This window comes from Chiloscyllium punctatum, chromosome 10, assembly GCF_047496795.1.
Source record: "Chiloscyllium punctatum isolate Juve2018m chromosome 10, sChiPun1.3, whole genome shotgun sequence".
Lineage (NCBI taxonomy): Eukaryota > Metazoa > Chordata > Chondrichthyes > Orectolobiformes > Hemiscylliidae > Chiloscyllium > Chiloscyllium punctatum.
Window position 1 is genome coordinate 34,546,826 of NC_092748.1, and position 27,814 is coordinate 34,574,639.

General features: G+C 42.3%; 1 protein-coding gene across 5 annotated transcripts in view; it reads left to right on the forward strand.

Annotated features, from left to right (window-relative positions):
• rab5b (RAB5B, member RAS oncogene family) overlaps window positions 1–5,464 on the forward strand; it is a 50,788-nt gene extending 45,324 nt beyond the window's left edge. For all 5 annotated transcript variants that reach the window (XM_072578886.1, XM_072578882.1, XM_072578885.1 and 2 more), the window contains one exon: window positions 849–5,464. In XM_072578886.1, the coding sequence (XP_072434987.1) occupies window positions 849–961 (113 nt within the window). In that variant the 3' untranslated portion in view covers window positions 962–5,464. The remainder of the gene's footprint in view (window positions 1–848) is intronic.
• Window positions 5,465–27,814: the final 22,350 nt, after the last annotated feature.

Genomic DNA, 27,814 nt, shown 5'->3' on the forward strand with positions numbered 1-27,814 from the left:
GTACAAACAATGTCTCATAGTTTTTAAGAGTAAACTGTTTAGCTATGTTAGTTAAATTGTTTTGTTGTTTTCTCCACAGCAAATCCACAACATACAAATGGCATTCGTATGTTGTGGATTTACAAAATCATTGGAAAATTTGACAGTCAAGGTGACAGTGTAGTTTAATACATAATCCTTTTCAACTCCAATTTAGATTTTAATTAATGCAAATTATTGGCAATACCAACTTTCATTTCTGGCTTATTGGGTCTTATATAAAGCCATTTTTGACTGTTCGAATTTAATTCTAATGCATAGCATTACAAACAAAAAGTTGCTTTTCATACTTTATTATGTGACAAGTCTCATGAGAGGGGTTTCTGGTGCCAACTGAAATTTTCTTCTTTAATGCACAATGTTTCAGTAAAAATTATTGGATTTATAAAGCAATGATGGCCCTGTCCATTAATTAAAGCTTAACTTTCAAAATTCAGTTTTTACTGTAGAGCTTCTGTTGAAAGCTGAATAGAAGAACATGTATGCAAAATTCCAATGCGACGTAAGGAAACCAGCTCATGTTTATGTAGTTAGGATAAAACACTTGCTATTCAGTATAAGTAGCAGTATATTATACCAAAATACAAAAGTGGTTAAAGCAACATATCGACAAAGAAATGAAGATCATTAACAACAGCTTGTCATTAAATATGACTGTTGCTTGATTTTTATATTGAATACTGCTCCACAGAAACTCAGTAAGTTAAAAATGTAGACAGCATGAGATGTAGTACAAACAATGTCTCATAGTTTTTAAGAGTAAACTGTTTAGCTATGTTAGTTAAATTGTTTTGTTGTTTTCTCCACAGCAAAGAAAATGCCAAAAAATGATCCTCAAAATCCAGCAACTGCTGCCAGAAACCGAGGGGTAAATCTTCAGGAAACAAACCAGCAAAGCCAAAGGGGTTGCTGTGGCAATTAACAGTATTTGGACCTCGAACAACATGAACAATAGAAAATATGGATATTGGAGATTTTCTTTCCTTTTTATATTAGCACGCTTTACTGTGCTAATTCCTTTTATTCTCTTCCATTTTGGACTACTGCATGAGTCATTCTTCTCATGGTTGACTACAGGTCTCTTCTGCTTTTACCTGGCACCTGTAGAAAGTAAATGATGTAAATAGCTTGTCAAATCACTATGTGTAAAGGTTAGTTACTCCTTTTCACCAGATTCAATGAAGGCTTTCTCTGCAAATCAAACTTTGTTGAGGATAAATATTCTCCCACACTTTCCTAATCTTATACTCAATCCACTATAATTTCTTCCTGTTATCTAATTTGATTACTATTTCATGTACAATAAGAGAGCCTAATTTGCAGGTATTCTGAAATGCAATATTCAAAATCTTTCTTTGAATGCATTTTCTCTTAACTTCATACACAAGTTTAGCTTGGTGTAGGGAAAGTATTTTTAAAATGTAATATAATACAGTTTTGAAAAGCTTTCAACAGTTGCTTATGCAAATCTTTAAGAACAAGAGTGTGCTGGTTCTGAATACTTGGGCACAATATTTAGAAGCTCAACATTGCTTTTCACTGTTGTAGTTTGAAACCCTAGTAAAGTCTTACCCATAATAACAGATAATTAAATCCTGTTAATAAATAAATGAAGATTGCTTAGAACAAGGCTTGTCTATAATGCAAGTGGCAGTGCCCTTCTTCATTTATCTTCCATGTATCATGGCTAAGTCAAAGAGAGCTATTGGGATAAACTGTTACAGTTGCCTGTTTTTATTTTTGTGCTATTGATGTTTTTCTTTTCACATATAGACCCTAGCCATGTATATATTTCTTCCTGTACATCAGTAGGGGGAGAAAATGCTGTACTGACGGTGTGTTTTGTATGTCTATTCTCAGTATAGTAAATTGAGTGAATATTAGATATTCTTGTACAGCGCAAGGGGAAAAAAAAGTTGCATCCAAATCTGTATTAGTTGCAGGATGTCTCTTCTTTTAACAAATTCTTGTGATGGATTATTAGTGGGGTGTGAAGTTGTTCAAGTTAACAGTCTGAAATGATCCCTTTCGGTCAAATTTTAAGGTGTGTGTAAAGTTGTCCTACAAAGTCTTGCTCTTCCTAAGCCCATATGAAAAAAAAAGCTCTTGGTGCTTTAGCTCAGAGTAAGCTCTTGGCATCCGATCTCCCTCGTATATTGCTTCAATGTTGAAGTTTCCATCAGCTACCTGACAAAAGGAGACCAAAAACATTGTTCTTTTATTGACCGAATAGTTTGGCATGCAGAGCAGGGACCACCCTAGGAGGCTTTAATAGCAATGGAACATTGTACCATTTATGAACTTTTTAGTGCTTTATTGAGCCACACGGCTTAAAGCTAGACACTTTTGATTCATTTGTCAAAAGAACAGCAAGACAAATATTCATGGTTGGAAAACATGCAAAACTTTGATACTACAGAAATGAATGTTGGGGTTTGATTTTGACCAGTTATTCTAAAACAGCAAAGATTGTTAACAAGTGACAGACGATATTTTGGGGCCTTGATTTGTTAGGTGAAAAAGGTAAATATTGATTTGCGATTTGATGCTGTTTAGTATCAACACCCACTTACAAGGATTTAGTGCAATTAAACAGACTACTAATGAAGCTGTATCATTGATTTTGGTATTTTTCTTGCAGATAATCTCTTCCATTGCTCTAACTTTATTATCACATTTTCTAGGTCCATCAGAATATATTGTACTAATTTTTTTATAGTATTGGGGTTGCCTCAGAGCTAGACCATATTTATTAACTTTTGTAGCTGTCTTGTTTGTTGGAAGCATGAGGTGAAGATTATTCAGTTGCTTAGGACTTCTGCATCAGTCAGTTTGGTCATGCCTGATGTATACTTCAAATTCACGTACCTGTCTTTGCTCCATATACCTTTATTACCCTTACATAACAAAAGTAATTCCATTTCTTACTTGAAAACTTTAATCATCCCTGAATCCAAAAGTGTTCCGGAGAGAAAATTTCAGTTTTGTACTACCTTTTATGTCAAAGAAGTGATTCTTGATTTTGCCCTTGGGATTGTGCCCCCTCATTCTTCATTACCCCAGAGCAAATACTTCCTCTTCATCTTCCCTTAAACAGTATGATCAATTCATCTTTCAATCTTCTTTTCTGAATGAAAATTTTAATGCTTTTGATAATTTAGAAAAATCAAGGACTTGTTAATGCCTCAATAAATGGGTCACAAAATAGGACAACCAAGTCTTGCCCTGCTTAGCAATTAGTTTGCAAAGTATCCCAAAAGGCTAGGCTGTTGAAGAACCCCTTTAGACTAGGGTACATTCGTGGAACACCAAATCTAGATAAGATAGAGATAGGCTTATCACAGTCATTAAATCACCCCTCAATTTAATTTTTACATTTATATAAGGGGACTTAGTTGACATGCCTTTTCATTCCTGCCTTTGGAACTGCAGTACTCACTGCATACTCCATGCTCCACACCCATACTCCAAAGCATCCTGCCTCAATTGATTTAATTTGTCTAATGCATAGAATGTGCGAGATGAACACGGGTGTAATACATCTGAAATTGAGTTACGTGCCTTTCTGAATCAAATCAAAGCCTGCTGTGAAAACATACATCTGTTACTTTTCTATGAACGTGTGTTTTACTTTAAAGGATAGATTCTTACAAATTTGTAGCCCTGGAGTTTTTTTTGCTAATAGTGCACTTTGGGATTTCTGGCAAAGAGTTCAACAGGTGCTTTTTCATCAATAATTGAAAATCCATCATGGAACATGCTGATTTCCAAGCTAAATTTCCATATTATGGTCTTGATGGATAAAGTTTTGTACCAGAGTGCAGATTTGTTCAAATCTAATTGTTTATGTGTATAGCTAATTTCATCAGTTAGTTACTAAATATACAGTGCAAATGTTTGACCATGCTAGAGGGTGGTTCAAGAAGATACAATTATCTCAATGCAACCTAGAAAGCATGGCTCCTTCCACATTGAGGATCAGGACTGAAAGCTTTGCATAACACTTATCCCATAAAGAAGAATGTCAGAAAAGTAGATGCTGCTTAGAGGGAAGAAATGAATGGAGGTGAGATCTGACTAACATTTGAGGATGTACTTGTCAAGTTTGAGAAGTGTTATTACATTAAGTTTAAATTGTGCTTAATGGAAAGCTCAACCTTTTGGAATTTAAATGATATTTTTTGTTTAATGTTACTTTCTTCTTGGCTTGCTGGCAGATATGTTTTTCCAACTGAGAGGATGATAGCCCTTCTGTTCTATTTCCTCACCCTCCACCCCAAATCACACTCTGTTGTTGTCCAACTCCCCTTGCAGGTTGACAAGAATGGATCTGATGAAAGTTAGTGCCTCACTTCTGTGATGTAGCATGTTGGTGTTTCAGTATACTGCGATACCAGACATAATGTTTTTATTAATTTAGGATACATTTTCACACCCATTATAAGGCTTTTATTATGGTGCTGTTGATGCATTCTGCTTTTGTTCCTCAAAAATTCAGTATGTAACACTTCTAAACAGTGGTAACATTACTTTCAATTGTTTGCATTATTGATATTTCATCTTTCTTTACAATAGCAAAATCATTTTTAAAATGGATCTTTATTCTTATTTAAAAGATTATATGTAATGGTGACTAGTTTATGAAATGTTTGAGAACAGTGTATGGTCTAACTTTTATTCCCAGATTTGTGCAACAAAAAAAAGCACTGTGCACATCAGATTATATTAAACCAGATACTATTCACTTTTTCAAAATCCTGAACAGTAACATTTGTTCATCATACAAAATGCAGTAATTTTAAAATTACCCAGAAACCTTGTAAGTTGAGCAAAACCAAACAATGTTTCAGAAACTTAGCTTGCAGAACTGTCTGTTATCTAGACTTGACCAAGCTAATTAAAAGTATGTTTCTTGGTCTGTGATGTGGTCTGAACTCAGTCGTGGCTGTAATTGGGCACATTTTTGAGCCTGGGTACTCCATTGCTTGGGAGTCTTAGGGTTCCTAACTGATGTTGAGAAGACTGCATTTTTGAACATTGAACTGCATTTTTTGGACATTAGTGCTCTGCATGATTAAACAGTAAGATAGCAGAGCATTGTCTGTTTTCAATAAGGTTAGCCTAGCATCAGGAAAAAAGACATAAAATTGGAAAGAAGGAAATATTTTCCCTTGTCCTGTTTTGAGAGGAGAAGATAATTTGGAAAATTGGTTATTCTGTTTTTGTTCCTTCACAGATAGAGGACAGAAGTGTTAGAACTGTTGTTCTGTTCTGATGAAAGCTGATGCTGTAACATGAGTACAGCTTGAAAATAAGCACTATATACAATACACACTAATATTCTTTGGAGCAGTAGAGTGGATATAACTTTGTAATGATGTTTTTAGTTGTCTTATTTTATTGCAATAAATGCAGATAAGCAAAACTGTGTGATTTGAGGCAACTGGTCACTAATAACACTAATATCATATTTCACAGATTAATTTGAAAAAATAAATTTACTGCTTAATATTCTTTCCTAATGGTGGATGCAAGGTAGGAAGGAAATTAACCAGCAGTTTCTTAATTGGGATCCTTTTGTACTGAAACACATTGACACCACTGGGGAATGATAGACAGTGTTTGAGTCTTCCTGTCAGCCAGACAATCCTCCCTGAATTATGCAAGCCTCAACAGCCAAAAGCCGTCTTCCTTATCTTCAAGATTGTTACCTCCATTCCTCAAAAGCATCTTGCATAAGATAGCTTTAAGCTCTTGCATCTCAACTTTCATCCTCTAACCTCATCTTTTCTAATAAATTGGCAGGGTGAGGATAACGAGGTTGGGCTGACAGTCTTTGGTCCTAGCCCTTTTGCTGTATCTTACATTGGAAATGGGGAACCATGTGATGTGCTGTAATGATACCTTCAAATGTGTGGCCAACGAGTACTTTGTCAGGGTCAACATTTCTCAGTTTGCCTTGCCAGCCCACATGCTGCAGCACCATTCTCCTCCCATCCAACACCCACACATAAATAAAGCCCCTGTTACTATGCAGAGTGGTGAGTCTTTGTCAGAGGCACCCTACATTTGAGCCACTTTGCATCTTTCTATTTGGCTCCACCTCCAAAATATCAACTTGCCCTGGCAGATCTCACGAGGTCATTCAGTCTTTTTCCAGCATTGCAACCAGGTCCTCTGGACAATCCCATGACTGCACCACTTGCAATTACATCCAGGCAGGTTTTAGCTGGCTCAGAGATCTATTCTGCTTTCTGGCAGAGTGACTTCTTGTGCCCCTCTCACATTCTGAAGGAGGTCTCCAAGGGAATCATCATCAAACTCTGAAGCCATCCTGAGATTACTGTACCTGTCAGCAGCTGGTAGATTAATATTGTCTTTCATCTGTGGAGAAATATAGGCTGAATTTGAGTCTTTTCCTAAACATTTGCTAATAATAAATTCTTTGGATTCCTGTTCGTTCTTCTCTGACCAGAGTCCTGACTAATTTGCTGCTGACTCAAAAATTGTCCCATTCAAGTTCACAACAGCTGCAATATTTCAAAGAATTTAAATATTCTTCGAAAGAAGCTTCAGAACTGCAAAAGTATAATTTCTGGTGCATTTGGTTTCCCACCCCCCTGGGATATCTCGTGTTGCTTTACAGAGTGGGAAAACTGTCCACCATTCCATTATCCAATGGTAGGTTCAGGGGTGAACTGGTGGGAAGGTGCTGCAGTTGGGCAACTGTAGCAGTAGTCATCCTGAAATTAGCCTTCACGACTGTGATCTGGGTGGGATGGGTGGATGGTTGGGAGGAGGTTTGACTCTGCTGTCTTTTAAAATGACAGCCAGTCTAATAAAAGAAAGAAGTTTGCCTGAGCTGTTCATTTCTTCATTTGGCTTCTGATGAGTGCTGTTCTTTCCTCCTCATAAGTTTTTTTGCCATCTGTTAATAAAAGAATTTGATTACCTACAGTGTGGAAACAGGCCCTTCGGCCCAACAAGTTCAAACCAACCCGCCGAAGCGCAACCCACCCATTCCCTTACATTTACCCCTTTACCTAACACTACAGGCAATTTAGCATGGCCAATTCACCTAACCTGCACATCTTTGGACTGTGGGAGGAAACCGGAGCACCCGGAGGAAACCCGCACAGACACGGGGAGAACGGGCAAACTCCACACAGTCAGTCGCCTGAGGTGGGAATTGAACCCGGGTCTCTGGTGCTATGAGGCAGCAGTGCTAACCACTGTGCCACTGTGTCGCCCACAATACCATAGGATGTAGGAGCAGAAGTAGGTCATTTGGCCCCTCGAGTCTTCTCCACCATTCAATGAGATCATGGCTGATGGGATTATTCTCAAATTCACTTTTCTGCCTCTTTCCTCCATAGCTTTGATTTCCCTTTACTGATTTTAAACAAATCTGTCCATTCAGCTTTGAATGTACTCACCAACCCAACCTTGACAGCTCTCTGTGATAAAGTATTCCACAGATGCACGACTCTAAGAAGAAATTTCTCCTTGTCAGCCTTAAATGGGTGATCTTTTATTCTGAAATTACGCCCTCTCGTCCTAGACTTCTCCACAAGGGAAAACAAACTCTCAGCATCTACCTTGTCAAGGCCTTAAGGATTTTCATATTTTGCTTTTCTTCTAAACTCCAATGAGTATCGGCCCAATCTACTCACCGTCTTTTAATAAGAAAATCCTCCATACTAGGGAGCAACCTATTGAACCTCCTGTGGACTGCCTTCAATACTAGTGTACCTTTTACCCCCCAGTCTAAAGCTGTACACAGTATTCAGAGGGTGGTGTAATTACTTGTGCAGCTTTAACAAGATTTCCTATCTTTTTATTCCATTCCCCTTTAGTAAATTACATTTAACAGCCAATAGCATCTTCCAGGATCAGATGAGTTTAAAAACCAAAAAAAAAACTGGGTGTTTGAAATCTAAAACAAAAAAAAGAATTGCTGGAAAATCTCAGCAGGTCTAGCAGTATCTGTGGAGACAAAGTTAACTGTTCTGAAGGGTTGCTGGACCTGAAACATTAACTCTGATTTCTCTCCACAGATGCTGCCAGACCTGCTGAGATTTTTCAGCAATTTTGGTTTTGGTTTCACCTTAGATGAAAATATACTAACATTTTATATTTTTGTGTTGCTTATGCTTTTGAAGCTGCAACTTTATAATTACATTTCGACGGCTGTGATGATGATGTACATGCATGTTTGTTTTTTAAACCACTATCTCAAAGGTGGTAATACTTGTAGTTACACAGCTCTTTGACATGTTTCCCGAACAACAGTTCTTCATTTGTTGGTATTAACATTTGACAGTAAGTGATTTGGCTGTGGACAGCATCTCTATTGAGGCAAATGTTACCTTGTCTAAAGTCGACTGGCTTCCATTTTCACTGTTTTACAGAAGAATGATTAGGAACTTGAATCTTGGCTGATTTGAAGGAAAATCTTTGTGTCTTGTATAGGTGAGTTCCAACTCCGCAAATGCTGTTCCTTTATCTCCCTCTGGCCATTCAAGAATTAAACATGGCAGCTAATAGTTTTATATAGAGTCATAGAGGTCTACAGTATCGAAACAGGCTTTTTGGCCCATCAAGTCTGTGCCAGTCAAAAATGAGTACCTAACTATTCTAATCCACTTTTCCAGTACATGGTCTTGTATGCTTTGGCATCTCAAGTGAACGTCCAAATATGACTAAAATGTTGTGAGGGTTTCTGCCTCTACCACCCTCACAGGCTGAGAATTCCAGATTCCCACCCTCTAGGTGAAGAAATGTTTCCCCTTATCCCCACTAAACCTGACCTTTGAATTTATGCTTTCTGGTCATTTATTATTTTCCCAAGGTAAAGTTCCTTCTGTTTTATGCACCTCCTAATTCAATATATCAATCAACTTTCTTCTTGATCATCTTTGCTCCAAGACAAACAGCCCAAGCCTATCCAATCTCTCAACATAACTAAAACTCTCCAACCCAGCCAACATCCTGGTAAATCTCCCACACTCTCACCAGTACAATCACATCCCTCCTATAATGTTGATTCCAGAACTGTGCACAGTACAGTTTCAGCAAAACCTCCCTGCTTGTAAACACTCTGCCACAGCTAATAAAGGCAAGTATCCAATATGCTGCCTTAACAACTTTACTTATCTAGTTACCTTTAGAGGACTGGTATGCATACACACCAAAGAACCTCTTTGGTGCTTTCCAGGGTCTTGCTGTTCACCATGTCATCAACTCCTTGCCTTGTCTGTCCTGCCCAAGTGCATCACCTCATACCTATCTTTCAGAATTCCTTCAGCCACTGATCAGTCATCTATATCTTTCTGTACTCTAAGGCTCTCCTCCTCATTATTTACCACCCCACTGATTTTAACGCATCTATGAACTTACCGATCAACCCTCCTGAAGTCTAAATCATTGTATATATCATGAGCAACAAGGGCCCCAACACTGATCCTTGTAGCAACCCAAAGGACACTGGTTCCATCACAATCGCTCCTCGACCAATACCATCTATTTCCTACCACTTAGCCAATTCTGAATCCAATTAGCCAAATTTTCTTGGATCCTATGAGCTCTTAGCTTTATCAGTCTCCTGTGCTGGATCTCATCAAACGCTTTGCTGAAGTCCAAGAAGACTGTCAAATATATTGCCCTCATCTATACACCTGTCACCTCTTTTTGAAAAATTAAGTTGGTCCCCTAAACAAATCATGCTGATTGTTTGTTTGTTTTTGTTTTTGTTTTTGTTTTTGATTAATTCTTGCCTCTCCAAGTGCAGATTAATTCTGTCTCTCAGAATTACTTAGAATAGTTTCCCTGCCACTGAGGTTAGACTGACTGGCCTGTAGTTTCCTGGTCCATCTCTTCCTCCCTCCCTTGAGTAAAAGAGGTTAGTCTTTCACAGGGCAATGAAAAATTTTATTGAGGCCTTTTTTTAAAAAAAAAAGCTTCTCTGATATGTTTGTTCAAATTAACTGCAAGTTTTACTCGGTTGTGCCAATGATTTAATTGCATTCATACTGACTCCAATGTGGTGGGTAAATTTTAAAATATAATGTAAAATGTAGTTTCACTAAAACATTGCAAGTTTTATTTGAAAAATGCCTTAGTTTCAAATAATATTAATTTAAATCATTATCCAAACACAGTAAAATAGTATACAGACCATGACCAATAATTAGGAATGCATTTAAAACCTGTCCACAGGAACGTGTCCATTTTCAGATTCTGGAGTTTGTTTCTCAGAATCCTGATTGGTGCTTTCAATTTTTTTCTTAGCTTTTTATGCTCCCAACCTTCGAGATTTCTTTTCAGAATCTTTTATACGTGTGCTTTTCTTCTCCCTTGGCAATGCAGCTGCCTTCAGTTCTGTCTAGTTTCTCACTTGCACTTTTCTATATTTCAGATGACAGTCATAAAAATGTCACATTGGAGAAGTTTGCTGGTGAGTCTGTGAAAGGTGTCAGCTGTAGATTCTATGGGGAGCGGACTGAGTTCTCCACAATCGAGCATGCTAATTTCATCTCCATTTATAGGAGGAAGCCAGGGGTTTGGGCATGAATACATTTTCCCTTTGTTTCAGCTTGACATTTGTTCAAACTGGCTGGAATCTTGTTATGACCATAAGACAAAGCAACTCACTTTGATGTCCCAACCACCACTTTCAACATTCATTCCATTCACTACCAACACAGTGGCAGCAGTGCATACCATCTATAAGATACATTGCAATGACACACCAAAGGTTTTTCTGATAGCACATTCCAAGCCTGCTATCTCTAATACAGAAACATAAGGATAGTTGATATAAGGGGATGCCAAGTTGCTGTTAAGCGACACACCAATTCTGTCTTTGGAACCAGACCACCATTCTTTCACTGTGGCTGGGTCAAAATCCTGAAATTCTCTTCCTAACAGTACTGTGTGTATCCCTACGCTGAGGGATGCACTGGATCAAGCAGGCAACTCACCACCACGTTCTCCAGGGTAATTTGGGATGGCCAATAAATACTGGCCTAGCTAGCAATATCCAATCTCATGAACAAGTAACATTTTAAAAATCTAGAAGCAGGAATAGGATATTTAGCCACTTCAGCCTTCTCTCCCATTCAGTAGGATCATGGCTTATCTGACTGTAGTCTCAACTCCATGTTCCTCCCTACCTCGAGTACCTTTTGAATTTTAGTTGAAAGGTTATCTACCTCTGCCTTAATATTCAATGACTCTGCTTCCATTACCCTCTAACAGTTTGAAATATTCTTCCTCAATGTTGGGGAGAAAAAAAAAACCTCATCTTAAATGGGAATCTCTCAAACAAGGTTAAACATCCTCTCTACATCCACTCTGAAAATGCCCCTCGGGATCTTGTATGTTTACTAAGACAACATTTTTGTTCTTCTAGGCTCCAATGAATACAGGCCCAACGCTCTGGTTAGGTCCCATTTGGAGTACTGTGTCCAGTTTTGGTCCCCACACCTCAGGAAGCACATACTGGCACTGGAACGTGTCCAGCGGAGATTCACACGGATGATCCCTGGAATGGTTGGTCTAACATATGAGGAACGGCTGAGGATCCTGGGATTGTACTCATTGGAGTTTAGAAGATTAAGGGGAGACTTAATAGAGACGTACAAGATAATACATCGCTTGGAAAGGGTGGACGCTAGGAAATTGTTTCCGTTAGGTGAGGAGACTAGGACCCGTAGACACAGCCTTAAAATTAGAGGAGGTCAATTTAGAACAGAAATGCGGATACATTTCTTCAGCCAGAGAGTGGTGGGCCTGTGGAATTCATTGCCGCAGAGTGCAGTGGAGGCCGGGACGCTAAATGTCTTCAAGGCAGAGATTGATAGATTCTTGTTGTCTCGAATTAAGGGCTATGGCGAGAATGCGGTAAATGAAGTTGAAATGCCCCTCAGCCATGATTGAATGGCGGAGTGGACTCGATGGGCCGAATGACCTTACTTCCACTCCATTGTCTTATGGTCTTATACCCAACCTTCCCTCATTAAAATAATTATTATCCCTGGAATCTGTTAAGATGAACCTTCTCCAAACTGCTTCTCATGCAACTGTGTCCTTCCTTAAACAAGGAGCCTGATCTGTATATTGTATGCTAGCTAATTAATAAAAACTGAAAGAACTGTGGATGCTGTAAATCAGAAACAAAAACAGAAATTACAGGAAAAGCTCAACAGGTCTGACGGCATCTGTGGAGAGAAATCAGCGTTTATGTTTTGGGTCAAGTGACCCTTCCTCAGAACTTCATACGTGGAGTAAACAACAAATTCCATATGTCTTCCCAAGCACTTGCTATATATCTGAGTGTTAACCTTATATACCAGAATACTCTGAACCTCATTTTGAAAGCGCTCTCTATTTAAACAATATGCTTTTTAAATTCTTACCAAGGTGAAAAAATTCCTACATTTCCTACATTAATACTCCCATCTTCCAAATTCTTTGCCTACCTATGACCAATCATATTCCTTTACGCATTCCTTATGTGCTCTTCCCAACCTTACAACATTAGCTTCTGTTTTGTCTGATGATTAATTGTGGGCTCAGGAACTTTTGGTCTCTGTTTTTTGGGGTTTGGATGGATGAGGCACAGCTGAAGTCATTGAGGATCTGAAGCTCATGCCAAGTTTTTATTTTATTCATGGTCTACATTGGAACAGAAGTGATCAATACAGCTGACTATAAACACGAAGATAAAGAGAACTGATGTCAAAAATGAATTCTGCCTGTTTGCTGTCATAGCTGATTGGAGACTATGAAATGTGCATAAGAATTTTTGGAATGCCTTGCCCTCTGAATTCCTCCTCAACATAGAGCCCATGCTGTGCGTGGAACTTGGCAACAGAGCAAAAACTAACAGTGTGGGAAATAGCTTTTAAAGTAACACATCAACTTAACTCTAGATTTTTTTTTATCAGTTGCATCAGTTTTGTTTTTTTTATTTCAATAGTATACTTTATGAATAAAGTTATTTGGATCTCTATACAATTGGTCATGCCGTTCTTGTGCACACATTACATTGCTTTACATACAGACATCAAAATTTATTTTTCATATATACATGTCTGTACATTTATTATCCAGCTCATCTGCTGAGGCATCAGCGGAGCCCAAATGACAGGGCAGGTCCCCTGTTCTTCTTAGGCAGGCAGATGTTACATGGTGGTCTTTCCCCACCGCTCCTTGGCGGCAGCTGCCCCAACCTGCAGTGTATCCCTCAACACATAGTCCTGGACCTTGGAATGTGCCAGTCTGCAACACTCAGTTGAGGTCAACTCCTTCAGCTGCATGATCAACAGGTTTCGGACTGCCCAAAGAGCATCTTTCACCGAGTTGATGATCCTCCAGGCACAGTTGCTGTTTGTCTCGGTGTACGTCCCAGGGAACAGACTGTAAAGCACGGAGTCTCGCATTACAGCGCTGCTCGGGATGAACCTCGATAAACACCACTGCATTCCTCTCCAGACTACTTCTGCATAGGCACATTCCAGAAGGAGATGTGTGACAGTCTCATTCCCCCCCTCCCCCGCAGCTGCTTTGAGGGCAGCGTGCGGTGAGGGAGAGAGTCGGTATGCATAAAGGATCTCACAGGCAGAGACCTTCTCACCACCAGCCAAGCCATGTCTTGGTGCTTGTTGGAAAGTTCTGGCGATGAGGCATTCTGCCAAATGGCTTTGATAGTCTGCTCAGGGAACTGCTCGATAAGATCCGCCCTCTCCTTTTCCTGAAGGGTCTCAAGGACATTACGTGCTGATCACTTCCTGATGGACTTGTGGTCAACGGTGTTTTACTTCATAAACTTCTCCATGAAGGACTGGCGATACGGTCCAACTAGTTAGAGCGTTCCGCGGCAGCGAGGCCAGGCCCATCCTTCACAACACCGGGGACAGGCCGAACCTCAAGTACGTAGTGACACTTGGTGTTTGCATACCGGAGATCCAAGCACAGCTTGATGCAGCCACACACAAAGGTGGCCATCAGGGTGAGGGTGGCATTGGGTGTTTTTTTTCCCCTGTTGCCCAGATCTTTATACATTGAGTCCCTTCGGACCCGGTCCGTCTTTGATCTCCATATAAATTGAAAGATGGCCCAGGTGACTGCAGCGGTACAGGTTCTGGGGATAGGCCAGACCTGTGCCATGTATAACAGCAATGACAGTGCCTCACATCTGATGACCAGGTATTTTCCTGCGATGGAGAGCGACCGTAGCTTCCATCTGTCCGGTTTCTGCCTCACTTTGCTGATACGTTCCTTCCAAGAGTTGGCGCACGCCCCAGCCCCCCCCGAATCAAATACCCAGCACCTTCAGGTGGTCGGTCCTGATGGTGAAGGGGATCGAGGATTGGTTGGGCCCAGTTCCCGAAGTGCATGGCCTCGCTCTTGCCTCGGTTTGCCTTCGCCCCCGTGGCCCATTCGAACTGGTCACATACGCACGTTAGTCTGTGTACGGACAGCGGATCCAAGCAGAAAATGGCGACGTCATCCATGAACAGGGAGGCCTTAACCTGCAGGCCCCAGCTGCCAGGAATAGTCACTCCTCTCAGGCTCGCATCCTTCCTGATGGACTCGGCAAATGGCTCTATGCAGCACACAAACAAGGCAGGAGAGAGAGGGCAGCCCTGCCTGACTCCAGATCTGACTGGGAAGCTATCTGATTCCCACCCATTGATGGAGACTGCACTGAATGTTGGTGGAGAGGAGTCTGATCCAATTGCAGATTCCTTCCCCAAAGCCCATTTTGGAGAGAACATCTCTCATATACGTGTGTGATATCCTGTCAAAGGCTTTCTCCTGGTCCAGGCTGATGTCCAACCCTTTGCCCTGCATGTAGGCGATCATATCCCTGAGGAGTGCGAGACTCTCAGTGATCTTCCTGCCCAATACAGCACAGGTTTGGTCAGGGTGAATCACCGACCCCAGAGCAGACCTGACCCAGTTGGCGATAACCTTTGACAAAATTTTTTAATCCGCATTCAATAGTGAGATTGATCTCCAATTTCTGAGTTCCTCCCTCTCCCCTGTATGTTTGTATCATAGATTCACTCATGGTACCTGGCAGAAGCATACTGACATATACCTCCAGCAGGTCCTGGCCAATCAAGTCCTACAGAGCTCGACCGGTAAGTCATTGCTTCCGGGAGTTTTATTCTTTTCGAAGGACTCGAGGGCCTTGGTCAGCTTGTCCAGAGATAGCGGCTGGTCCAGCCTCTCCTGTGTTCTGTCGTCTAAGACCTCCGTGATAGAGGACAGGGATGACGGAGAGGTTGTGCTGTCGGTTGGCTTTGTGTCATACAGACTGGCATAAAATGATTTGCTGATCCTCATGACGTCAGCCTGAGATGACGTTAGTGAGCCATCTTCTTCCTTCAGGCTGCTGAGCACGGAGCTCTCTTTGTGTACCTTCTGGAAGAAGAAACGTGAGCACATCTCGTCCTGCTCCACTGAGCGGACCCTGGACCGGAAGATTATCTTGGAGGCCTCCGAGGCAAACAGCGAGGCTTGCTGGCCCTTCACCTCCTTGAGTTCCTCTGTGACATCGACCCCCATCGTCTGCAGCAGGAGCAGGTTCTGTATTCTTTCCTGGAGCTGGGACAGTTTTCCCAGTCTCTCTCTCGTCTCTTGAACACCTTTGAGGATGATGAACCTCTTGATGTTCCCTTTTACTATTTCCCACCAGTCCGCTGGGCACTCAAAAAAGGGCTTCACGGTTCTCCAACCTGCGTAGTCTCTCTTGAGCTCCTCAATGTTTCCCGGCATGAACAGCTTTGTGTTCAGTTTCCAAATTCCCTCACCAGCCCGCTGCTCGTCCTGTAAGCGACAGTCAGCCAGCAGGAGGCAGTGGTCAGAGAAGAACACTGGCTTGATGTCGGTGGATCTGACCGAGAGCGTTCGGGGGACAAACAGGTAATCTATACTTGAGCGGATAGACCTGTCTGCCTGTGACCAGGTGTATCTACGCTGCGCTCCGTCAGCAGGGGTGCTGAAGACGTCATGCAGCTTGGCATCTTTGACCGTTTTCATCAGGGCTCTGGACGTGGCGTCTAGTTTACTGTCCCCCCCCCCCCCTCCCGCCGCCGGATCGTCCATCTGCATCAATGATACAGTTGAAGTCTCTGGCCAGAATGACTGGCCTGGACGTAGCCAGCAACCGTGAAAGCTGCTGCAGGACAGCCAACCATTCACTCTTACCCACTGGGGTGTACACATTAATCAGTCTCGGGAATGTTCCTGTACATGACGTCAGTGACGAGGAGGTGCCCGCCAACCACCACCTTAACCTCGGAGATGGTGAAGTTGTCTCCTCGCAACAGGATACCCAGTCCGGAGCTGCGGCTATCGTTGCCCCCCGACCATATATTTCAAAAGTATACTTTATTCATAAAATATTTTGATGATCTGTACAATTTGTCATGCCATACATACGTAAACATTCCAATTCTTTGCAGACAGAGACAGAGTAATCATTCATATCATGCCTCCTTACAACCCACCCTCCCATTCTGGCACTTTCCCCTGCCACCGCAGGAATTGTAAAACCTGCGCCCACACCACCTCCCTCACCTTCACCCAAGGCCCTATTGGAGCCTTCCACATCCATCAAAGTTTTACCTGCACATCCACCAATATCATTTATTGTATCCGTTGCTCCCGACGCGCTCTGCTCTACATTGGGGAGACTGGCCGCCTCCTAGCAGAGTGCTTTAGGGAATATCTCCAGGACACCCACACCAATCAACCACACCACTCTGTGGCCCAACATTTCAACTCCCCCTCCCACTCTGCCGAGGACATGGAGGTCCTGGGCCTCCTTCACCGCCACTTCCTCACCACCAGACGCCTGGAGGAAGAACGCCTCATCTTCTGCCTCGGAACACTTCAACCCTAGGGCATCAATGTGGACTTCAACGGTTTCCTCATTTCCCCTTTCCCCCCACCTCACTCTAGTTCCAAACTTCCAGCTCAGCACCGTCCCCATGACTTGTCCTACCTGCCTACCTTCGTTTCCACCTATCCACTCCACCCTCCTCCCTGACCTATCACCTTCATCCCCTCCCCCACTCACCTATCCTACTCTATGCTACTTTCTCCCCACCCCCACCCTCCTCTAGCTTATCTCTCCACCCTTCAGGCTCTCTGCCTTTATTCCTGATGAAGGGCTTTAGACCGAGACGTTGATTTTACTGCTCCTCGGATGCTGCCTGAACTGCTGTGCTCTTCCAGCACCACTAATCCAGAATCTGGTTTCCAGCATCTGCAGTCATTGTTTTTATCTAATCATTCATATATACAGGTCTGTACGATTACTATGCCCATTTAACTTGGGGGGTCAGCGGAGCCCCCTTACTGCATCGGCCCCCTGTGTTTAGACAGGCAGACGTTACACTGGTCTTTCCCCACTAGGCCTTGACGGCACCTGCCCAAAGCTTTAGCGCGTCCCTCAACACGTAGTCCTGGACCTTGCAATATGCCAGTCTGCAACACTCAGTCAGGGTCACCTCCTTCAGCTGGAAGATCAACAGGTTTCATCAGCCCAGAGAGCGTCCTTCACCGAGTTGATGATCCTCCAGGCACAGTTGATGTTCGGCCCGGGGAACAGACCGTATTGCATGGAGTCCCGCATCACGGCGCTGTTCGGGACAAAACTCGACAAACACCACTGCATTCCTCTTCAGACGTCTTCTGCATAGGCACATTCCAGAAGGAAATGTGTGACAGTCTCGTCCCACCCGCAGCCGCTTCGAGGGCAGCGTGCGGTGTGGCTGAGAGTTCGGGCGTGCATAAAGGATCTCACAGGCAGAGCCCTTCTCATCACCAGCCAAGCCATGTCTTGGTGCTTGTTGGAAAGTTCTGGCGATGAGGCATTCTGCCAAATGGCTTTGACAGTCTGCTCAGGGAACCGCTCGATAGGATCCGCCCTCTCCTTTTCCTGAAGGGTCTCAAGGACACTACGTGCTGACCACTTCCTGATGGACTTGTGGTCAAAGGTGTTTTTCTTCATAAACCTCTCCATGAAGGACAGGTGATACGGTCCAACTAGTTAGAGCGTTCCGCGGCAGCGAGGCCAGGCCCATCCTTCACAACATCGGGGACAGGTAGAACCTCAGTACGTAGTGACACTTGGTGTTTGCATACCGGGGATCCATGTACAGCTTGATGCAGCCACACACAAAGGTGGCCATCAGGGTGAGGGTGGCATTGGGTGTGTTTTTTTTCCCCGTTGCCCAAATCTTTATACATTGAGTCCCTTTGGACCCGGTCCATCTTTGATCTCCATATAAATTAGGAGATGGCCCGGTTGACTGCAGTGGTACAGGTTCCGGGAATAGGCCAGACCTGTGCCACGTATAACAGCAATGACAGTGCCTCACACCTGATGACCAGGCTTTTTCCTGTGATGAAGAGCGACCGTAGCTTCCATCTGTCCAGTTTCTGCCTCACTTTGCTGATACGCTCCTCCCAAGACTTGGCGCATGCCCCAGCCTCCCGAACCAAATACCCAGCACCTTCAGGTGGTCGGTCCTGACGGTGAAGGGGATCAAGGATTGGTCAGCCCAGTTCCTGAAGAGCATGGCCTCGCTCTTGCCTCGGTTTACCTTGCCCCCGAGGCCCGTTCAAATTGGTCACATATGCACATGGGTCTGTGCATGGACAGCGGATCCGAGCAGAAAATGGCGACGTCATCCATGTACAGGGATCATCAGTTTCATGATTGTCTAAAATGAATTTGTTATAGCAACCCAAGAATTGGGTTCTCTTTCTGCCACTGTCAATTTACTGAGTATCTGTTCAGATGCTGTGGCTGCAAAAATGCAGGGTTTTTTTGTAAGTTCCAAAAGAAAGAAGATGATTAAACAAAGACATAGTCCCTCACACGTGTCTACAAGACTCATGTGCATGCACACAATGAGGTTACAAGGAAGGGAGTGTTTCAGGATCCAAAATGTCAATTGCACATGATGCCTGTAGGTCATTGCATTGGATGTTTTCAAGCCATGTTTAGTTATTTTTCCACACTCTGCACAGAAATGATTTAAAATCTTAAAGGATGATCTTTGTCAGCAAAGATCTGAAGTCAGCAGCTGTTTGGTCTATGATGCCGGCAGTGTTTGGCTGGCCAGATGTAAACCAGTTACATGCTTAGTGGCTGGGTAGAAAGAAAACTACAATCTCCCAGTTGTTATCTTCTCAACTGGCTCTGGAGAAACAGCATTTTACTTAACATACAAGGTTAGCACCTCCATTTACGAACTAGTCAGTTGAAAAATATAGTTATAAGTGCTGGGGAACCCTCATTCTAGTAACTCAAAAGCAAAATACTGTGGATGACGAGTCAACTAGACTCAAAATGTTAGCTTGCTTTCCATGCATGCTGCCTGAACGGCTGTGATCTCCAGCATTTGCTGTTTTTAGTACAGATTCCATCACCTGCAGTAATTTGCTCCTACTGGAGAAACTCAGGAGATCTGGTAGTATTTGTGGAGAGAGAAACAGAGTTACTGTCTTGAGTCTGATATGACTCTCTCCACTGATCTGCCATACCTGCCGACTTTTTAACAGTATTTTTTCTTTATTTCATTCTACGTCTACTCGCCACAGTGACTGAAATGAAAGTGGGAAAGTTGGCCCACACCCACCTGAATAAACAGGTTATTTCTGTGAGAACTTGAAGGGATGGGGCATTTTCGCTCTTTTAAAACTTGGTGGGCTACTTCCAATTTGCATGGGAGTGTCAGTATGTATTTGTTTGTGCCCTTGAGTGGCATGGAATGACTTTGATTTGAATTGATTGTCACGTGTACCAAGGACGGTGAAAAGCTTTGTCTTGCGAGCAATACAGGCAGATCACAGAGTTAAGTAGCATAGATAGGTAAATAGCGGGAAAAGCCAAAACACAGATACAGGCAAATGCTAAGAGTTTGAGAGTCCATTCAGTATTCTAGCAACAGTCGGGTAGAAACTGTTTTGAAACCAGCTGGTGCGTGTGGTCAGGCTTCTGTACCTTCTCCCTGATGGTAGAAAAGCATTGCCAGGGTGGGCTACATCTTTGAGAATACTGGCAGCCTTTTCTTGACAGCAGGCTTGGTAGATGGATTCTATAGATGGGAAGTTGGCCTTTGTGATTGTCTGGGTTGAGTTCACCACTCTCTGCAACCGTCTCCAATCTTGAATGGTACAGTTGCTATACCAGGTAGTGATACATCCCGATATAATGCTCTCAAGGGCAGATCTATAAAAATTGGCAAGCGCGTATGCCCTCATGCCAAACTTTGTCAGCTGCCTGAGGAAGAAGAGACATTGGGCCTTTGTAACCAGTGCGTCCACATGAAGAATCCAAGAAAGCTTGTTGTGGATGACCACTTCCAGGAGCTTGACACTCTCCACTCGTTCCACCCTCTGTGCTGTTAATGTGTAGGGGTGAGGGGCAATGTGCAGGGAGAACCCTGATTCATCCAGGGTTTCCTGTTGGGAACACCCAGATTTGCTTCCTCGGTATGCAGTCCTCCACACACTTGCTGATAAAGTCTGTGACCGTGGTGGTGTACTCGTCCAAGGTACCTGCGGACTGTTTGAACGTGGCCCAATCAGCCGATTCCAGACAGCACTGGAGTTGATCCTCTGCCTCCTCCGACCAGCACTGGACCCGTATCCATGAGGAGGTCTCCTGTTTGAGCTTTTGCATGTAAGCCAGGAGAAGAAACATGGCATTGTGGTCAGAGTTCCCAAAATGAGGGTGAGTGATGGAGTGGTAGGCATCTTTTCACAGTGGTGTAGTAGTGGTCTAAAATGTTTGGGCCCCTGGTGGCCAACAGCTTCCTTAGATTGGCTTGATTGAAGTTGTTAGATACAATAAACAGGGCCTCGTCTCTAGGGTGTTAATGGTGCAGTACAGCACACCTTTGCTTGTGGCAGTATGTACACAGCAGTTAGTATAGCTTTGGACTACTTTCTGATTACTTTTTCTGGCAAATTACAAAACGACATAAATGATTGGCCATTTTGAGAACTGCTGTTTAGGCCACTTAGAAGTTGACTGGTCAGCGTTTTGTTTTTAAATTTTGAACTTGTAGCTTCAGCCCACTTAATGATTTTTGAAATAAATACAGAATTATAACATTAAAAAGTGCTAATAGAACTGCACCTAACATTAAATTATCCTTGTTTACTATAATTTTAACTGACTGCCATGAGAAAAAAAATAAAAGATGATTTGATTTATTGGCTGTAGCAAACTCGTTTTGGTTTACGGCATTTGGTCTGGCATGGAAATCTATTGTGTTTAAGAGTAAGTGAAAAGGATAGATTTGGTGTATGTGAAATGAATACTGTCCTCCAGTCAAAAGTATAATTTTACCACATCCAGAGTTTAGCAAGATGTTGGTGGGACTGCCGCTCTGTAGCTACAAACCTACACAGAGATTCTCTGGGCATTTTAACCAACAACCCACACAGTTGAATAATGCAGTTTTTGACCGGCACATTTTCTGGTGTTAGCTATACCTTTTGTGGTTTGTATATTCAACCTGATATTCAGCAAAGTTCCCAGTTAGAACTGTAACGTTGAGGGAACTTGCTATCTTGACAAGGAGAGAATGTCAGGATTCAATGCTTGATTTTGCTTTGCACAGTGACTGACTTAATGCGAGTCATGGCCCAAATATAAATCTAATTCTTTCTTGCAGGACTAGTGTAGCCATTACACCAAGTAAATGGCTGATGGTGATTGTCTTACGGTTATCAGTGTTAGGTTCTACCATCTTTATATCTTGCTTGCTGGTGTCCAAGAATTGGCTGGCAGCAGATGATGACCCAGCGGCAATTTCCACATACAGAAGATTTTTGGGTATATTGCTGTCATCCACCTGGTGAATGTGGCTAAGCCAACTGATGCCGTTTGTAATGAGAAAGTGATAATGGATTACTCCTGGACTTCTGAGTAGTGATCTTGTCCTGCCAAGACATATAATAGATTTGAGACAGGAAAGGTAAAAATTGTTCAGGCTTTTTTCCTGTCTAGCTTATGTTGTCCAAGTCTCACTACAGTCAAGAAATATGCTGAGGATGCAGAGTCGGTATGTCAGTTTGGTGTTTGCAGTCTGATGCTGTTCTTCTTTCCAAACTCTGTTACTTTGCTTAGATCTAACAGCTGCAGCTTTTGTAATGTCTATGTTTATTTCAGCATTAAATGACAGATTGCTGGCAATTGTAGAACCCAGATATGTGAAGTTATCAACTACTTTGAGTGTCACATTGTCGATGTTGATAGATGGTGGTGTGGTAACATCCTGACCATGTTTTTCTCATGTTGACAATCAAAACAAGTTCTTTACAGATGTGAGAGATTTTGTCCATTTGCCACCATATTCCTTGATATGGAATGCTGATGTGATATTGTCAACATCTGAGCAATGTTTGCATGAGGATTTGACACACTTGAGTTTCAGGTATGCAAGGCTAAACAGGAATCTGAGAATTCTGGGATGTAAGTCAACACCCTTTATAGATGAACGAAGGCATATGACAGCAGTAAAAGGAAGGACATGCCAAAGCCAGTCAGTGCCAGAACATAACCCTGTTTGGCTTCACTGTGATTCTCGAAGGGCTCCAATCTTGCCCCATCGTAACCTTATCTATTATTTTGTCATGGAAAGGGATCACACTGAGCAGCTTTGGAGGGCTGACAGTTTTCTGCAGTGACTTAACTGTTTATGCTGACATGATTTGATTAGATTGACGAAGGCAAGATATAATTTTGTGAAGATTTCATTTTTGAGGGGCTTGAAAGATTGTGGGAAAATCAATTTATTCCAAGTTCTGTGGAGATACCTGGATTCCTTTTTTAAAAGATGAATTAAAGGAACCATTGGAATTTATTTCTGAGCAAAAACAATGATTTTGACTTTTGGCAAAGTCAGTATGGTTTCGTCAAGAGGAGATTATGCTAAACAAATCAACTAGAATTCTTTGAGGAAGTGACGAGCAGGTTAGACCAAGGAGAGCCAATGGATGTTATCTACCTGGACCTCAAGAAGGCCTTTGACAAGGTGCTGCACAGGAAGCTACTGAGTAAGGTAAGGGCCTGTGGTGTTAGAGGCAAAGTGCTAGCATGCATAGAAGCTTTGCTGTCTGACAGAAAGCAGAGAGTTGATAAGCAGAAAGCAGATAAAAGGGTCCTTCTCAGGATGGTAGCTGGTGACTTGTGGTGTTCCACAAGGCTCCGTGTTGGGACTGCAACTTTTCACTTTATACATTAACAATCTGGATGAAGGAACTGAGAGCATTCTGGGTAGGTTTGCAGATGGTACAAAGATAGGTAGAGGGACAGGTAGCATTGAGGAGGTGGGGAGGCTGCAGAAGGATTTGGACAGGTTAGGCGAGTGGGCAAAGAAGTGGCAGGTGAAGTACAACATGGGAAAGTGAGGTGATGCACTTTGGTAGAAGAATAGAGGCATGGATTATTTTCTGAATGGGCAGAAAATTAGAACAGATGAGAAATTTCTTCAGCCAGAGAGTGATGAATCTTTGGAATTCACTGCTACAGAAGGCTGTGAAGGCCAAGTCATTGAGTATACAGTAGTCCCCCGTACCCACGGAGAATACGTTCCACGACATGGAGCAAACCTATCCATTTCAATGGAAAATTCCAGCCTTTTGATCCCTGGTTCAGTCTGCGGGTAACTGAAACTGTGGAATCATTTTTCGCAGTTTCAAAGTGGTTGCCCTGTATTTAAGACGGAGATAGATAGGTTTTTGATCATAAAGAGGATCAAGGGTTACAGGGAGAATGGATTTGAGAAACTTATCACCCATGATTGAATGGCAGAAGAGACTCAATTGGCTTAATGGCCTAATTTTTGCTCCTATGTCTTATGGTCTTATGGATTGGATTATTGGTGTTAATCTCCAGGATTTTGAGTAGTGGGGGTTTCTGTGATGATAATGCCATTGAGTGTTTAGGGGCAATGATCAGAATCTCTGGTTAGAGATGGTCAAGATTTGGCTGGTGAAGGTAATAGATTTTTTCTTGTAGTCATGGTAAGGCCAAATGAAGTTGAAGAGTTAGAACAGTTACAAAGATAAGGTTTCCAGGAACTTTTCCTTCATGTTTAGTGACCCACGCAATGGCAAAACAAAGTCCCATGTTGGAAGTCTAATTCTCACCGTAAACTGATATTTGGTGATCTGAAACTTTCTTTTGGGGATTTGGGTAATTCAAAAGAAATTTTCACTCCGTCTTTTCTGATCGAAGATCGGTCAGCTGATGCAGAATTAAGGAAAGCTGTCCAATTAGCTCAGACTGAAGCTGAAGTGCAGTATATCAAAAATGGAAGTGTGGTGAGGCAGCAGAGACCTCATTACAGACTGGCAGATGAAGAATGATGGTGCCCAAATGTGAAATATTAAAGATGGTCCATGAAATTCCTATCGCAAGAGAAGTAGAAATGCAGAAGACCTAGGCATGTGTTTGTTAATATTTTTCCTGGCCAGATCTTCACAAGAATGTGGAGTAGTTTTGTGAAACATCCTGTACATGTCAAATTGTGGGAAACCTGCATTTCAATGTAAAAAAAAAAATCATTCACAGGATATGTGCATCACTGTGCCAGCATTTATTGTCCATACCTCACTGCCCTTGAGAAGGTGGTGGTGGTGGTGGTGGTGGTGGTGGAGAGCTGCTTTTTTGAACCACTGTGGTCCATTTGGTGTACGTGTACCAACAATACTGTTAAGGAAGAGTTCCAGGATTTTGACCTATTGAGATTGAATCGATGGTGAGATATTTCCAAGTCAGGATGCTGACTGACTTTGAGAGAAATTTGCAAGTGATTCCCATATGTCCGCTGCCCTTGTCCTTCAAGATGATTGTGGTCGTGGGTTTGGAAGGTGCTGTCTGAGCAATCTTGGTGAATATTTGCAGTGCATCTTGTAAATGATATACACTGCTGCTTACGTCCATCAATGATGAAGGAAGTGGATGTTGATGGATCTGGTGATAATAGAGTACCATACTTTGTCCTGGATCTTCAATGCAGCTTGCAAAGCACTGTATTCCTAACTTGTGCTTTGTAGACAATGGACAGGTTTTGGACAGTCAAAAATGAGTTATGCTGCAGGATTCTTTGCTACTGGTTGGAGTTATACCAGACACACAGGAAGATGGTTATTAGAGGTCAGTCACCTCTGTTCCAGGACCTCTCTGCAGAAGTATATTGCTGTTTCTTCACTGTTGCTGGGCAAAAACCGTGGAAATCTCTCCCTAACAATCTTGTGGGCAACCTGTAGGAGGTGGATTGCAGCAGTTCAAGAGGGCAGATCACCACAATCGTCTGAAGGGCAACTATGAACAGGCAATAAATACTGGCTACCATCCATATCTCACTCAAATGAATTCCTCTTTTAAAAAAAAGAACATCCGACGGAAACCCACACAGGCACAGAGACCATGTGCACTTCCATGCAGATAGTCATCTAAGGGTAGAATTGAGCTCAGGTCCCTGACACTGTGAGGCAGCAGCACTGAGCCACCGTGCGCACTTATGGTACACATTAATTCCTTCCTGCCACTGGGACAGAGTCAGCTATGAATCGCATTACTGTGAATCGGATGCACTTGACTGAAAATGAGGGATAGTAAGCTAAATGGTGAAACACCATTAATTGAAACTGTGACCTCTGACCCCTGCTTCTCAGAGGCTATACCCTTGAAAACAATTCCTGCTGATGGAGTGGGGAGATGTTGACCCAGTTCTTCAATCAATGTTGATCAAAGTTCCAAATTTATACCTTTAAAAATCTTAAGGAAGTCATGAATAATTTGGATTGAATATAATTAAAGCCTTCATTGTACTACCCATAGACACAGGGGCTTTAGAATTGTACCATCAAACCCTCAAACCGAAGATCAGACTGTACTGTTGTTAATATCTCCATGATTTAGATAAAGAGTCAAAATTTATTTCGATCACTGTCCAAGATTTACCTAATGAGTCTACCACATTTATAAACTGTCACCAACAACTATGAAGAAAAGCATGATTATGCTTGATGAAGGGCTTTTGCCAAAACGTCGATTTTCCTTCTCCTCGGATGCTGCCTGACCTGTGCTTTTCCAGCACTAGACTCTTGACTCTAATCTGCAGTACTCACTTTCACCTATTTCAATGAAGTGTTAATATCAATACAAGGCGACCTGTTGAATGTAATGTTCAGTGCTTGATATGGATTAGTCAGAAGTATTGTAAAATAAATTATTTGATTGACGCTCAAGTTCACTGGAAGTAAAATTGGTTGCGTATGTTAATATGTTGAAGCAATATCTTCATCAATAGAAGGATAAGAAATATATGGAGTCAGGATGGAGGAGGGCAAAAGAGGTAGTGAGAATTAGGCAGAAGAGGCCCAGACAGTACTCAAATTAAATTTGCTAATATTCAGAAATTCACCAAGGCTCTTTAGAAGGCTGCTTTGTAGGAGAGGATTCCCTTGTCCTTCTAAATGGACAAACCTGCAGCAGATACCATCCAGAAGGGCATGGGTAGCAGATACATGCAATTACCACCATCTTCAAGTTGTGACAGTTGTTTGGGAACTGGGGCTGAAATGTTCTCTATTAAGATGGTGCAAGAATTTGATTGGTCTAGGAAGTAGTGACCAGTTATCGATGTCAAAGGACTTTTGCCTGTCAACTACCACATGATTGGTTCCCAAAGTAGCTGAACAGCTTGGAGCTGGGAATATCGTAGAAGGAAGTGATTCTTGATTAGGTACAGAAATCTGGTCTCTGCTTTCTATCAACCTAAATCAGAACGTCAGGCACACTGGAGGAATTTTGTGTATTCATTTTAAACTCTTTAACTTTAGTGATAACTCCAGGAATAGAGGCTTGCCCAGTCAGGTATGACATCTCTCTTCTGAAGTTATAACCATAGTGGTCTCCTCTGTTCCCAGTATTTCTCTTGTAGTTGCTGGACTGTGACAATCATGTTAATTGTGGATCTTCCAGTTGTGAAACCATTATGATATGTGCGATAGATGCATTCAGCTATGATCTGTAATCTGACATAGTCTACCTGGACAAATATTTCCTCCATGCTGTCCGGCGGTGAGCTGACTCCATAGTTGTTGCAATCTCTGCACTTTTATTTTGAAATTGTGACAGGGTCATGATTGTTGCATGAGCTGAATCCTAGGGGACTGCTGGCTTCCTCCAGCAGAAGCAGTGATGTTTGTGCAGATCCTATAGGACTTGCTAGTACTGAGCTTGTTGATTTCAGCTGGTGTAGCATTTGCACCCAGAGTTTTGCCCATAGGAAGCAAGTCAATAGCTTTGCTGAGTTCCTCTACTGTGTGCTTGATGTCAACTCGCCCAAACCAGGCAGCACCTCCAATGTTGTTTAAAGTTTCTTTGGTGACCATGTCCTCCCTGGAGTACAATTCAGGTGCTGTTCACCCATCCTCAAATATTTATTGCATTTGGCAATGACCAAAACCTTTGATTTCAATGGATCTGTTTTCTTTGCTACTGGAAATGTTTTTTTCCTAACAATCTCAGTGTTTAAGGACATCTGCATGTTCTGGCAAAGTAGTCCTTGCTGCAGCGTCTAGCTAGTTCGATTTTGCTTCAAGCAGTTGTGAGCACCTTCAGTCTTCTCAACTGGATCTCTCTTGGAGAGAAGAGAGAGCTTTGGTTCAATCACAGTGATGTTAGTCTTGAATGAGTTGATAGTTTTCTGCTGTAGCTTTC